At 39.5% G+C, this 16361-nt stretch overlaps 1 protein-coding gene across 1 annotated transcript; it reads left to right on the plus strand.

Moving 5' to 3' along the window:
* The first annotated feature begins 6997 nt into the window (after positions 1-6997).
* LOC102192666 (olfactory receptor 52D1-like) lies at positions 6998-7942 on the plus strand. Its single transcript, XM_005751261.1, has one exon. It carries the CDS (start codon positions 6998-7000, stop codon positions 7940-7942), a length of 945 nt encoding a protein of 314 aa, XP_005751318.1.
* Positions 7943-16361: the final 8419 nt, after the last annotated feature.

The following is a 16361-nucleotide window of genomic DNA, read 5'->3' on the forward strand; positions in this document are numbered from 1 at the left end:
ATGTTATTACGATGTATCCATATAAATGGCCCACCCTGTATTTTCATACCTTGTCTGTGGAGTCAGCACATTCATTGCAAACCAGTTTCGCAATTATAAATCTCTGGAGGTGCACATCAAATTCACCAATGGTTGGGTACAAGATTAGGCTATTTTTAAACCTCCAAGTCGTGAGTATGTCGCCATTCAAACAAAGGTAAGTCAGCTTGAGTAAAACGCATTTGATTTCCCCCCGAACATTCAGATTCATTAGTGCAAGGATAAATTCCTTCATGAGGGGGAAATTACAGTGAGAACATGTGGACTCTGTTAGAGGGATAACATAGTGAGTTCATTGTATTAATGTGACGTTGTCCTGAGGATTTTTATTATTCTCTATGGTTAAAGAAATTGCAATGATTTATTTATATTTACTATAAATAATCCAAATTATATATCTTGCTTCCATGTTTGTGCCCTGTGTCACTAAAAACACATTCTATTTTAGTTTTATATATTGATTAATGATAACTTTTGTTGATTGTTACATTTGTGATAAATGGATTTGAAAGTAGATAAAACAAAACTGTCGATCTTGGCTTTTGCTCCTCTCCATTGTTAGTGCTTTTTTGGCCTACAAAAATGACACCTCAACCAAAAATCCTGGCCACGCCCCCTCGCGATGTCACATTCCAAAGCCCTATACACATTCAACACAAGGCTGCAGCCTGTCTCTCCTAACCACCCAGGTTAGGAGATGTTTCATTGAATACCACCTCTGTTCAAAGAAAATCCAGGGAAAAATTTTAAGGCAGCAACTGTGTTCAGACATGGATTTTAAATTTTGTGTTGGATAATTGTTTAGAAAAAAGTATTTAGATTTTTTTACTTACCTCAAAGCACATTGTGCGCTGTCGATCTTCGTACTGCACAATAACATGTAATATTTAGTGTCTACTGTTATCTACTGTTAGCTAGTTTATTGTGATGGTGTTGTTTTTATTATGTTGGCCTTTGTTGTTTGTTTTCTCTTCTGGTTTTTTATCTCCATACAGGTGATCCAGGTGTTTTGTTTGTTTTTCTTTTTTTTTCTCCCCCCCTTTCTCACCATCTCTTCTCCCCTCTATTTTTCTTTCTCTCCCTCTCTTTCTTTCATTCTTTCTCCCTGTCCTATCCCCCAGTCATGTCTGTCCCGTCTTTAAAAAATGAAAATAAAATAAATACATAATTATAATAAAGGCCAATCAAATGGACCAATATAGCCATGATGATCCAGTTGGTAAAGGAAATCCACTTGGCATCTTTCTTGACCTTCAGACAACAATTCTGATGGCTAAAGATCCAAACGGGATAGGAAAAAAAAAAGTCAAACAAAAAGAAAATGAGGCAGCACGGTGGCACGGTGGTTAGCACTGTTGCCGCACAGCAAGAAGGTCCCGAGTTAAATTCTAACACCAGGCCGGGGTCTTTCTGTGTGGAGTTTGCATGTTCTCCCCGTGTTTGCGTGGGTTCCCTCCGGGTACTCCGGCTTCCTCCCACCGTCCAAAGACATGCAGCTTGTGGGGATAGGTTAATTGGGTAACCCAAATTGTCACTAGGTGTGACTGTGCGAGTGAATGTGAGTGCGAATGGTTGTCTGTTCCTGTGTGTTGGCCCTGCGACAGACTGGCGACCTGTCCAGGGTGTACCCTGCCTCAAGTCGCACTATGACAGCTGGGATAGGCTCCAGCGCCCCCCGCGACCCTGAAAAGGATAAGCGAAAGCGAATGGATGAAAAAGAAAATGATAGTGTGGACGCGGAGCGTTTTTAGTTTTCAGATTTATCTGGATTAGTGTAAACTAGCCTTTGATAAATAGCAATTAATAGCAAATAAATACAGAGAAAGAAGAATGTGCATATTGTGCAAAAGAAGTCAACACATCTGGGATAAGTGGAGAGTATTACAACTGCTCATCCACTTTGTCACAACCCCCTCCCTTTAGGTCGGGGTGGCTGTAGGTCACGTGGTAGAGCAGGTTACCTACTATTTACATGTTTGTTTTTCAATTTCCATCTTCACCCATCTCCATGCCAAATATCCTTGTGAAAGATACTAAACCCAAGTTAATCTGAGATTCATCCATCAGAGTATGGATGCGTGTGAATGTTAGATACAAAGCACTTAGATAGTGTAAATATCAACACTTCACCGAGTTCTTTTGATTCCTCAGAGACATCCGAAGACAAAACACTGCTTAGTAGAACATTTAACACCTTATTACTTCTAGAAGGGAGATGCGTCCTGCATGGCATGGATCTCAAACTGGGGCTCTAACAGTTTTATTACAGAAGCTCGCTCATTCGAGTCTAAACAACAGCGTCTCAGTAACTTTTCACTAGAGATGGTCACTTTATAACACTTATTAATAAAAAAAGCATAACATTATTGAGGCACTGCAAGTTATTTAATCCCAACAACAGAAATATCATTGAAGAAAGCACTTGAATGAGGCAACTTGTGTAAAGCACTTTGAGTGCTCAAGTAGAGTAGGCAAGTGGTATTTAAGAATCAACCCATTTACCATTTATGAGGAGAGAGAGAAAAAATAGTAAAAATCTGCTAGACCACCTGCTGAAAAAAGGCAACAAACAATACAGCAGGGAAACCTCAGCAAACCAACATGTACATAACTAACAGTAAATGATAAATAACAAATGTTACTGACAGATTAAATGTATAGTGAGGGTGCGCTGGGAATGCATCTCGGAGGCCTGGTACATGAGATCTTCAACTCACACCTCTGCCAGAGCTTCATATTCAGGATATTTGGCATGCAGAGTGGAGCAGACTGGGATCAAACCAACAACCCTCTGGTTAGTTGGTGCCCCGCTCTACTACCTGAGCTACAGCCTCCCATCGCTGTGCAGGTTTCCATCTTTAAGAAAGGGGACCAGAGGGCATGTTCCAACTATAGGGGGATCACACTCCTCAGCCTTCCTGGGAAAGTTTATGCCAGAGTGCTGGAAGGGAGAGTCCGTCCATTAATCGAACCTTGGATACAGGAGGAACAATGAAGTTTTTGCCCTTATCATGGAAGACTGGATAAGCTCTTTATCCTCTCGATGATACCTGAGGGCGCAGTGGAGTTTGCCCAAACAGTCTACATGTGTTTTGTGGACTTGGAGAAGGCATTTGACCATGTCACTCTGAGTTTCCTGTGGGAGGTGCTTCAGGAGTATCGGGTGTCTGGACATGTGATCCTTATACAACAATTGGAAGAGCTTGGTCCGTATAGCCACCAATGAGTTGGACTTGTTACCGGTCGGTGATGAGCTCTGCCAGGGCTGCCCTTTGTCATAGATTCTCTTCGTAATTTTTATGAACAGAATTTCTAGGCATAGCTAAGTGGCAGAAGGCTTTCACTTGGGTGGCCTAAGTGCTGTGGCTGCAGTGATGCGGAGGCTGCACTGGTCTGTTGTAGTAAAGAGAGAGTTGAGTGTAAAAGGGGGCACTCTCAATTTACTGGTCGATCTACATCCCCTACCCTCACCTATGCTCACGAGCTGTGGGTAGTGACCGAAAGAATGGAATCACGGACACAAGTGGCGGAAATGGGGGGCTGGCATCTCCCTTAGAGATAGGGTGAGGAGTTCAGCCATCCGGGGAGGTCTTACTGTTTACTCACGCGACAAACCATCAGCATCAGGGAACATGTTCACATTATAAAAAACGTGTCAGCCAAGCCTCAGGTGTGATATCAGGAGGTTCACGTCAACTGAGGTGAGTATGAGACACAAACACACACATGATCTTACTATAGACTAAAATGGCTGTAGCCTTTGCTGGGTTTTATTTGTGTTGCATTTGGTGGAGTTAAGACTTCATGTCACTAATTCGTTGTTGGATGGCCTTTCTTTGCTCTCTGATTTATATATGTATGTAGTTTATATAGTGTTGATTAAAATCTTAATGCTGGTGGTTCGAACTATCAGGAAAATGTGGTTTTAGGAGTAAACAACAGGTAAACAAAGACTAGAGTGTTAGGCTGATTGTTTTTTTGTTTGTTTGTTTTTTATTAATAACAATTTTAGGTGGTTGACCTGCCCAGAGGTATTAGTTAGGAGTTGATTTTGGTTAACACTGCAGTGTGTGATCTACTGATAGTAGTAATAGCCAAAATTTTTAAAATGTCTGAAAGTCTGTCTGGTTAGTAAGCAACTAAAACAAAACCTCACCCTAACCCTTGAAAGGTTAATGGGGATCTGGTGGATGTAAAAAGGATTAATTTTCCATTTGAGCACTTTAAATCTAATTTCCTTTGCTGTGCACGTTATAATCTTTATACTGCTGAAAAAAAAAAGAGAACACTTGGAATGAAATTTCAATGAACAAACTAAAACTCAACATGAGGAAACTTCAATTCAGGAATTCTAATTCTATCACCAGAGGAACATTTGTTCATTTCCTACTGCTACAACAAGCTTTAGAAATTGTGCTTGTAAAAAAAACAAAAGAAGTGGAAAAGCATCACATGTTTAAAGTTTCGATTACACTTTTTAATTTATTCGTGATCTTGCATAAACAGTGGCAATAAAATATAGTTTCTTTTACCGAGTTTTGAAATCAAGTTTGTACCTGATGATGACTCATCAGGGGAACATCAGGTTACCATTTCTGGAAGATCCCTTGAAACCGCAGAGAGTAGTTGGGTCTGTTGTTTATCAGTGGTATCTAATGTCATTGTGTTTCCCTGATGAATCTCACATTTCTATTACCTAAACAGAAATGTAAAATTTAAATTACATTTTTCTTCATCCCTTTCTTTTTGGCTGGAGCTGCAGTGTTGTGTGATGCATTTTCACTTTCATTTTGGGTTAAATACAAAAAGCAAAAAGCTACATTTTTCAAGACGGCCTTATTTAAAAAGATGTGCTCATCTTGGTGGAGAATATTCAGCTCATTTCGCACTGTGACCAGTTGGGAGTGAGAAGTGGGAGACAAAAAAAAAGACCCATGTAATGATTACATTCCTTTTTATCAAAAAGGAAAGTTTTAAGCCTAATCTTAAACATAGAGATAGTGTCTGTCTCCCGAAATCAAACTGGAAACTTGTTAAATAGGAGAGGGGCCTGAAAACTGAAGGCTCTGCCTCTCTCTCTATTTTTAAATAGGAAAGTGAAGTTTTCTAATAGTGTAATATGATACTGCAAGTCCATAAGACAAGATGGGACCTGATTATTCAAGATCTTATAGGCAAAGAGGCAGGATTTTAAATTTGACGCTGGATTTAACAGGGAGCCAATGAAGAGAAAACAATATAGGAGAAATCTTCTCTCTCTTTCTAGTGCCTTTCAGGACTCTTGCTGCAGCATTTTGGATTAACTTTGGGCTTTTCAGGGAGTTTTTAGGACTTCCTGATACTGTCACGCCTGCCGAAGCAGACGGCATGGTGTGAAGAGATTGGGGACCCAAATGCAGGCACAGAGACGACGTTGGATGATAATGAAAGGTGAGCTTTTATTTCTGGCTGCAATACACTGAAACAGGAGGAAGTGAGAAAACTAACAGAAACCTTGACTGGGGAAAGCCAACAATAACACTGAACCTGAGGACTGAGACCAGAGAGGGGGTAAGCTGATGGAGGAAATGCAGAGGCAACACGGATGAAGATATGCACACGGTGCAACAAGGAACAGAGAGAAATATACACTATATATGCACACAGAGGTAAACGAGGAGATAGCAAACAGGAGGGGATCACAGCTGTGACTAATCAGACACGATGAGACCAGGAGGAAGCAAAACAGAATACACTGACACGGTTAAAGTAAAACAGGAAACACACCAACATAGAGACAAGGATGACTAGAAGTAACACAAGAGAAACAAAGCAGGCAAAGTAACATAACCTACAGACCAGAAAACAACAAACAACAATAAAGAATGACTACTGGAACTAGAAATACAAAACTAAACCATTAAAACCCACTAAATTACAGAATGCAAATAATGATAACACAAAACACTGTGTCTCCAGGCCCAGGAGCATGACGCTAATGAATTACAGTAGTCCAGCCTAGAAGTAATAATGAGCTTAATAATGAGCTAGTTTTTAATCACTCTCAGATACAATGTTTCTAATAGATATTTATGGAAGAAAGCAGTCCTACATATTTGTTTAATATGTGCATTGAAGGTCAAAAATGACTCCAAGGTTCCTCACAGCGTTACTGGAGGCCAAGGTAATGCCATCCAGAGTATAAATCTGGTTAGATACCATATTTCTAAGCTTTTCAGGGCCGAGTACAATAACCTCAGTTTGATCTGAATTAAGAAGCAGAAAGTTAGCGGCCATCCAGGTCTTTATGTCTTTAAGACATTCCTGCAGTTTAACTCAGGAATGTCTGTGTGTTATCTGGGTTCATGGACAGATAGAGCTGGGTGTCATCTGCATAGCAGTGAAAATGTATGCTATGTCTTCTGATGACACTGCCTAAGGGAAGCATGTATAATGCATCACCAAGGAACAGAAATAAAATCCCTATCCCAAATCTTTAATTCAAGCAGGCCTCACAAACGCACTGAAAAAATGTCACAAAGTGGCAATTTCTACACTCTCCACCGACAAGACAGATGGGAAAATGCAAATGTGGAAGAAAAAAAGCCAGCACAACAATTGAAAAGATCCGAATAAAGCCAGTGAGAGGTTTAAACAAACTGAGGAAACTGATCATATGATTTGGGATGTGTGGCAGATTAAGCTCAGGGGAAACTAATGAGGGTGGGTCAATCAAAACTGCCAAGAGAATGTTGTGAAACCAATAGAATTTTAAAGAGATCAAGAATTACTAAATAAAACAGTCTAAATCCAAAAAGGTATGGCACAGACCAAAGACCTGTGGTAGCTAAAATACTACCACAGTCTTTTTTTCTTCAAGAGAATAGTATCTTTCAAAGACACTATAAAATCCCTTTAAAGTTTGAAAATAAACATGTTTTTTTGTCTTCTCTCCAGGTTGAAATTAACCTTCTGAACTATGGAAAACCAGACTTCAGATATCCTGCTCTTAGAAGGTTTACAGGTCAGCCCAGATGCCTCCATTCCTGCTTTCATCCTCCTCCTCCTCATCTATATCTTCATCATGTTTTCCAACATTGTCCTGGTGATCCTGATCACGCTGGATAGTAGCCTCCACCAGCCCATGTATCTGCTCTTCTGTAACATGAGCATTAATGATGTATTTGGAGCCACAACAATCATTCCACGTATGCTGAGGGATATTTTTATTCCCAGCTCAGATCGGTACATCCACTATGTAGACTGTGTCATTCAGGCCTTTTGTGTTCACATTTATACAGGTGCCTCTCACACTATACTCATGATCATGGCTTTTGATCGCTATGTGGCAATCTGCAACCCGCTGCAGTACGCCACCATCATGACCAACTGGATGGTGGTGAAGCTGTCGGTCTTGGCCTGGGCAGTAATCTTCATTATGGTGACAATCCTCGTGGGCCTCAGCGTTCGCCTGTCACGCTGCAGGTGGATCATATTTAACCCTTTCTGTGACAATGCCTCTTTGTTTAAGCTCTCCTGTGAAAACATCCTCATCAATAACATTTACGGTCTCGGCTACACTGTCCTTCTGATGGGCTCCTCCATTGGCAGCGTCACTATCACCTACCTGAGGATCGCCATGGTGTGTCTGAGCAGCAAGAGCAAGACACTGAACAGCCGGGCGCTCCAGACCTACACCACCCACCTGACTATGTATGTCATCATGTTTTTGTCATGCATTGTCATGGTGCTCCTCCATCGCTTCCCACATTTGACAGACCAAAGGAAGTTAGCCTCCATGATGTTCCATGTGGTTCCTCCAGCACTGAATGCTGTTATCTATGGGATGCAGATCAAAGCAGTCCGACAAAAAATGTTCATCATGTTCACGAGGAATACAGTGACTGTGACTGACAGGAAATGATTCATATTCTCAATAAATAAATAAATATATTTACAGTACGTTTTTCTGCCTTTCATTGTTTTATTTCTCATATCCCGATTTCCTTTGTGTATTTTACTAAATACATACATCACAGCAGTTCACCTCAGACATCTGCATTCCCCTCAATATAATGCAGGTAAGGCCTCAGTCACACCAGACACCAGTTGGTGTCTGCCTGACAACCAGTGGTTGCAGGGAGATGCTGCCATGAAGACATTTGTGGTGTTGCGCCCGATACCTCCGTGCAATTTGTTTGATCTGTAGCACATTAACCCTCTCATCCTAACCTTGCATTGAAAATGCTAACTTCTCCATAAACACTTACTATTTTCTTGTGAAACTTTGAAGAGTGTGATGAAAACTGGACACAAAGACTGCTTGCCTTCAGCATAAAAGTTAAATATCTTGATGTATGTTCAGTCACCCAGGTAAGGAAATTCCAACCTTGGAATAGGTGAGTGTTACACCCCGGCCTAGGCAACCGGGGTGCAACGTAGAAAAACAGAAATAAGGAAAATAAAACCACGAAGGCTCTCCACCAAAATCCCAAAACAAAAATATCAACAACTATTTTCTTTAAAGCAAAATACGATATTTATTTACATCACAACACAAGGCGCCAAACTATTTACAACGGGGGGAAGATCGCAACCCTGACACACTGAAACACAGGGTTTAAATACCTAGAGGGAGCAATCAGGAAATGGACAACAAGAGGGAAACACAGCTGGGGCAACCCTTACACTGACGAGACAGGGACACGTAAACTGAACACACTAAGACAACACAGACTTTCAAAGTAAAACAGGAAACGCATTACAGTCACGCCAAAACAAAACGCCTAAAACAATACACTGCCAACGCCGAACCGTAACAGTGAGATACATTTTCTCTAAAAAACGGGTGTATGTGGCTTTTAAACCCCAAAACATTCTTCACCAAAAACTGGTCCACACATGTAGGATTGTGTCCCCTGACACAAACAGAGTAATGCAGTGTACACTGTTAAGTGCCAGCTGTTTCTTTGTTGTTGTTGTACCACAAAAACAACAGAATGTAGAATCAGTAGAGGATCAATTTTGTCAATACCAGCCTGAATTTTACTTCATTAGACTGGAAAAAGAAACCAGTGGTATCGCACATCACTGCTTATTATTTCCCTCCATCTAGTTTCATACCAATTGAATTTCACCTTCTCCTATCTCTCCCTCCCTTCCCCAAAGCAGATACTAGCAGAAGCCTCCTGTGACTGTGAGACTTGGTTACTAGCTGTTGCTGGTACTACTGTTCATGGTGAAGCAGAACTGGCAGCCAACATGTCATTAATTTGACACACTTTGTTGCATCTATCGTAAGTTTCTTTTTTATTGTTTTCTCTCAGGTTTTTAGCTCCACCTTCTCACCACACTAAACCTTTCCTACGAGCTGCTTGAGCACACAGTGATGGTAGGAGAGGGGCCAGTTGCATTCAGAGATTTGATCGGGCATTCCGGTGTCAGTCATGAAAATGAACAATGGGCTGCTGTCAGTGCTTGTACAGCCGGAGTCCAATGGCTCTTCAAGATGGCCCACCGCCCTGAAAGGAAGATGCATGCCAAATTATTAATTCTGTGTTCGGGGCCACAACAATAATTTCCCAAAGGCTAAGTGACACATTTATTCTCAGGTGAGATCAGTGTGACCACTGTATTGTCATTCAGGCCTCGTGTGTTCAATTACATGCAAGCGCCTCTCACACTGTTCTCATGATCAAGGCTTTGATCTCTGAGATACTCCACCATCCAGACCAACTGGCTATGTAGGTCATCATGTTTGTGTCAGGCACTGTCACTATCATACTCCATTGCTTCTCCATTGTTAGCCTCCATTAGGTTACTCCAGCAATGAATGCTGTTAATTATGAGATGCAGATCAAAGAAGTCAGGCAAAAATTGTTCATGTTTATGAGGAATAGTTAAACACACTCGTGGCTAATTTGTTCAGTTTTATTTTCAGTGTTGGAAACATCCAGAGTAGGACTCTGCAGTACATATGCATTAATAAATCAACTTTGCAGGCTGGAGCATTGTATTAAAATGGTATGAAAACACCGTGTGATGGCCAAACCCGTGGCCACACTCTAAAGTTGGTAACTCTTGTATTTTCATTTCTTCATTTTAACACATTAACACACTTTAGTTTCCAATAACTTTATTGATTGGTTTGTATACATTTGTTCTATTTCTAAGTGCACACATTTAGTTTACTTATGCATTCATACCACCTCATTACTTTGATTTTTGACTAACCTTTCTCTTTTTATTTCTTACCCGCCATCATCCCTGGAAGATGCTGGACAAAAGATGGTAGCCAGGGTTTGAAACCATTAAATGCAAAGGGGGATAATTGGACCACACCACCACTTCCTGATGAAGGGGAGAATGTGTGTTTTCTTTAATTTAAAAAGAAAGTATTTGTATTTAATTAAATATTTGAGTTTAGGGTTTAATGGCTTTTGACTTTCTTCTTTGGTGTTTAGTTTAACAAACTAGATTGTACTGCATCTTTTGTGATTTATGATTGTGTTTTGTTTGTTACCCCTCATGTGTCACAATGGTCTGATCAGCCATTATATATAGCCTTGTATGTCATTTCATGTTTAGGTCAATTATGTATGTTTGGGCAGTCATTTGCTTTGTTAAGGTTGCAGTCTTTGCTTGACTTCAGTTTTGTTTCTTTGACCTCTTTTATGAGCTCAACATTTATTACTTTTGTAAATATAATTTTTTGGGGTTAAATAAATGAAAACTATATTTTTCTAATAATTCCTGGGGCGACTCCTGTCTTTCAACCCGACCCATCACACACCGTGAGGTGACTATTATTGCGATTTGGAGTTATGTAATCAAAGTTTAAATAAACTGGATTATATTTCGTTTCCAGCATAACTTTTCTGTTGGATTGGCATCCAGACTGTGTTCTGGCATTGCTTTTGAAGTGACAGTATAAAGTTCAAATGAGTTTCATGAAGTAAAACTTTAATAATCTTTACTCTGCAGCAAGATGCCTTATAAACCTTAAAAATGACCAAATCATCACCAAGACTGCTTTCAATCAATTAAATGAGAACATTGTACAAAATTTGAGTATTAACCTTTGCAATTACTGTTGAGTTGATGATGCTGTCTCCTCTTGCCAGGTATGTAACCCTATATCACAAATGTGAAGGGAAACTTGCATATTTTCTTCGAGTGGTCATCTTTACTACATTTTGTTTGTACTTGCTCCAAATTTAATACGAAGCTGACCATGAACAAACAAAATATTTTTGCCACACTGCATTGGATTTCTTTTTTGAAGGAGTTCTATAATGTTTTTCCACTGTTTTATATATAACTGTGCTGTTGGGCCCATGCTTCCTTTCTATCTGCTATGTGGAACAGATTGGTAAGGTCTGCAGACATTGTTTTAACTGCAAACTGCAGTTAAAACAATGTGCACTGCATATTTAATATTCCATAGTATTCCCATATTGATCTGGAAGAAATGGAAAATATGTCATGTGTCACAAAGGTGGCAATAAACTTGATTGAATTCCGTCCTGCATTCTGGTATCCTCACTGTGTGTGGTTCAAACCTGCTTTTGTGACAGAAGAACGCGGCCAGTCATTGATCCAGCAGACTCTGATTAGCAGTAATGACTTAGAAACTAGATCCTTCACCATGTCTCTAAAACCTCAGACATTAAAACTAAGTCAGTCACACTTAACGTCATAGACACACCTGCTTTTGTGAGACAAAGATGGACACAAAATTCTCAAACTGCAGAAATATAATCTGTTAAGACAATATTATCTATGCTATCTATAGTAAGCTATTTAAAGCTCATTTAAGGACCTTTAAAACTGTATAACTGTAAAACTGTAATGCCAAAATATGAGACTTTATCTGATACATAATGTCAAGTCAAACTGAGTTGGAGGTGGAGAGCCCTGAGGCAAAAAAGTGACAGACTGGAGGGCGGAACTGATCTTGTGTCTCGGTTTCTGTCGGGGAGGAAAAAGAAGGTGAACTGGGGAACAACAGGAAGCCACTTACCGGAAAGTTAACCCAGCATAATTGTTTCAATCCGATTGTTCAGTGATGACGCGACGAATCCTACTTCCGGGCCTAAAGTAGTCTGCGTTTAATATGGCTTTTGTGTTGTTAACATGTTTAATGTTTTGTATTTTCTTCTATTTAATCTCAAAAAGCTCCTAAAACAGTCAGTGATCCCTGTTGACCTCCCTCGGCTTTTATTACCGCTAATCATTTATTTAAGCTCAGTTTTTAAAACCTTAGGATGTAACTACAGCTCAGCCCATGCAGCAGTATATGAATGACTAACCTCGTATTGTGGATGGATTATCTCAGTTGTTCTCCTGGCTGAAGTTTGGTCCTTTTACAGCATCCTGCCATGCGATTACATTTGTTCCTGACCACCGAAAACACTCACGTTAACTTTTATCGAGTGGAAAAAAAGTTAGCTTGTTTATGTTATGCTAACATAGCTGTGTCGCTAGCGATCACGTAGCACATCATTATATACCAGCCAGCCCAACTTCAGTAACCCTACAAACGTCACTGCTTTTTAGTTTTCTGTCTTCATTTATGTTGGAAGTGATAACAGAGCTGTACGTTTGAATTTGTTTCCAAAACCCCGCAGTCAAGACATGCTATATTGTATTTAGATAGAAGCTAGCGAGCTAACTTTCTGCTAACTTCTAACTCCGTTAAATGTCATAAATTCCGTTTTCATGGATGCCTGGATGTTAAACTCAATTGTTACACCTGGTAGAGCAGAACGCTGATCATTTTATTAAAGATGAAAGACTTTAGACAGTTTTTCAACTCTCAGAAATGCCGTAGTGATGGTTTGATATATGGACCTGCAGCGGAGTTTAGGTCCAGACACGCCTAGTGACGTCAGACTGAACAACCGGATAAGTTGTCACCAACATGGATATTGTGTGGAACTGATGTATCTACAAAGCCAGGGAGGCAGCCGGTAAGGAAATGGTTGCTGACGATGTTAAAGGACTGGTTGAAGCGGGTTGCTAAAGAATCGCGGCTGCCGCTAGCTTACGTGGTATTAGCATTGTGCCATGAGTTGGTCGCCTGTTTACGAGTGGCACCATTGTTTATTGTTGGTCTCCATATGGAAGACTGTTAATGCTTGCATATGGTTAAGAGAAGCTGGTTATAAATACTATTGTTACTGCTTAAGCTCAAATGCAGATTAATCATTTAATTATTATAATTATTATAAATGATACTCAAGTACAAATTGTGCTACGAAGCTTATGCACTGCATTGATGTGGTAAAAATAATGTTTGGGATTGTTCACAATATTCTCAGATGTGTGATAGCAAACATAATTTGTATTTTGGTTTTTTGGTTTGTATTTAAATGTTTTTCACCTATAGCTGACTATGGCCGAAAAGAAGATTAAAGAAAAAAGGAAAACAAAAGATCTGCCTGATCATTGTATAAAATCCAGTTGTGGTAGATGCATCAATCCCTTTCAAGCGGGGAAGCTGCACAAACTTAAAGAGCTTCACACATAATAAAACAAACCACAACCACAACCTAGATAGTGCATCAGGTGATGATTAGGTAACAGCTCACGCTTACTCTTTTCCATTTCTTATGTCGCATTTCACTGAATTCAGTTAGTTGTAATATGCAACTTCACTGCTAAATCCCACACTGCTCCTTTGACCTATGCATGTGGAACAAAAGTTGTTTTGTTTTTTTTTTAAATCCCAAAAGGTTGAACAGGTTGAATCTGTTCATCTGGTTTTTCTGTTTCTGCCATGAAGTTTAAATTTCTTTTTGTAGTAAGTGCAGTTTCCTTTCAATTTCCATTATATTCTGAACTGGTGAACTGTCTATGTAAATTTAACTCAGTGGCGGAACTGAACTTTATTCATATATTATTTTTATCTTGCTTGTACTACAACAAATGAGGACATTAATTATACAATATTTGTAACATGTATTGACTTACACAAAAAAATCTGTTTACTTGTTACAGGCAATACGTGTGCAGATGTTGATTACTGCTCTTCTTCCACCTGTAGAAACTGTCATACAGCCGCTTCAACAAATGGCTTTGTCTGAGAGGTGCTGGCATCTCAGCTGGCACTCTGCGGGTTCCTAGTTGGTTTCTCTAACTTATTCTGTCCACATTGTTCACACTAGCATAGCAGGTTAGAAGCAGTCCGTGCATCAGTGCTGCTAAAAAGTTGACCCAGTTCCATCTTTCATCTGTTCAAAGAATCTTTTAAGACGTGTGCAGACTCATTCAGATGTTGTCTGGCCTTCCTCTTCTTTAGTGTAAAAATTGGTTTGCAGCTTGTTGTAAACTCCCTTTATTTCCATTTATGACGGCACATCTTGATTGTAGCTTTGATTGTAGCAACCTCGTCAAAAGTGTTTTTGATTTGGTTAAATGTTATGTCATATTTTTCCCCTTAACCATGGAAATAATTCTGCTACTCTGCATTTCATTTGTCTTCTGTGATCTTTCAGGTCATTTGGTGCTGTTGATTCAACCAGTACATTAATTATTTCTAACATTGTACCCATTTGTTGATTTGGGCAGTCATGACTTTTTTGCTTTCTCTCTGATTGATTTTGCTATTTGGCCTCAGCATTCGCTTGTCTCGCTGTAGACGCACCATCAGCAACCCGTTCTGCGACAACGCCTCCCTGTTCAAGCTCTCATGTGAAAATGTTCTATGGCCTCGGCTCCGCCATGGCCAAAATGGCCTGCTCACTGTGCAGTGTGACGATCACCTACCTGAGGATCTCCATGGTGTGTTTGAGTAGGAAAAACCAGGCTCTGAACAGTAAAGCCCTGCAAACCTGTGCACACCTGGCTGAGTACATCATTCTGCTTCTGTCAGGAAACATCATCATCATTCTGCATCGGTTTGAGAACCTTTCAGACCATAGGAAGCTGGCATCCATCTTGTTCCACGTGGTACCACCTTCTTTAAACGCCATTATTTACGGACGTCAGATCAAAGCCGTTAGAGAAAAAAATCACTGTCTATACTATTTTTACAAGGAAAAAATGACTTCCTTCTCCTGCGGGGCAATTTCATTTTTAGCTATAAGAAACTGATCTTTTAACTGTGTTAACAAGCTTTGAGTTATAATTTAATATAGGAAACTGACTGTTATTTTTACACATCTCATTCAGTTGAACTTTGTTGAAATTTGTGATCTTATTATGCAACGGCAATATTGTATGCGTTTAATTGCATGTTGTTACTTTGACACTTGTATTCTTAAGAATTTTAGCTTTAATTTTTTTCAATATGTACATTTTTCCTAACACCTTTTTAAACTACCATGCTGAAATCTCATGTGCTCCTTAGAAACATGTTTTAACCTCTGTCAGGTTACTGATGTCGGGTGAAAATAATCTGATAACCATAAACTTTCCAGCAATCCATTATTTCTTTAACTTTTGACTTTCACAGCACCACACATCCATTTCTCATCCATTCAGAATGGATGAATGGAAGTTCTCTCTTTCCTTATAAGAGAAATGTAAAAACGTTTGGTTTCTTGAAAGCACCCTCAAATCACCAGTGAAACCTTTTCAAATTAATTTACCCAAAAACATATCACTTAATGTCAGGTTAACTACTGCTACTTTTGGTAAACAAGGCAAAACACAATACATCATCTGTTTCCTGTATGGTAAAGTTTACTTTAGAAATCATTATTAATCATAGATTAAATATATTACTAAGCAAACAAGAGTCTTATGTAAAGAAACAATTCTTGTGTCATTTGTAACAGAGTTACTGGTGAACTAAGCTGCTTTTTTGTCTTTGTTTATGCTAACATGTCCAAAGTACTTTGGAAACTGATCAGACATTTTCCTTGTCAGAGGTACTTTATGGGGACAAATTGTGGATTAGTTGTGATAAAATTGCAGAGTGTGGTAACACCTCTTAATACCAAATGAATATCCTTGTGTCGGCAACCCTGGGAACGCGTACCATAACTGGCATGGAAAGTAGCTCGCATAGACACATTAGTTGTGCTGCTTCTTAATGACGTTTTTCAATTTTTTTTTTCCAGTGCCAGTGAGACACTTTTGATGAAAGCCTAAAGGTGACATTTCAGCACCATATTTTCATATTTAGGTTCTTAGAAATTTCTAGAGCATTCAATTCAATTTTATTTATACAGCGCCAAATCACAACAACAGTCGCCTCAAGGCGCTTTATATTGTACAGTGGATAGATATAATATAATACATACAGAGAAAAACCCAACAATCATATGACCCCCTATGAGCAAACACTTTGGCGACAGTGGGAAGGAAAAACTCCCTTTTAACAGGAAGAAACCTCC

The sequence above is a fragment of the Pundamilia nyererei genome, unplaced genomic scaffold, assembly GCF_000239375.1.
Source record: "Pundamilia nyererei isolate P.nyererei 1_Seehausen unplaced genomic scaffold, PunNye1.0 scaffold00304, whole genome shotgun sequence".
NCBI lineage: Eukaryota > Metazoa > Chordata > Actinopteri > Cichliformes > Cichlidae > Pundamilia > Pundamilia nyererei.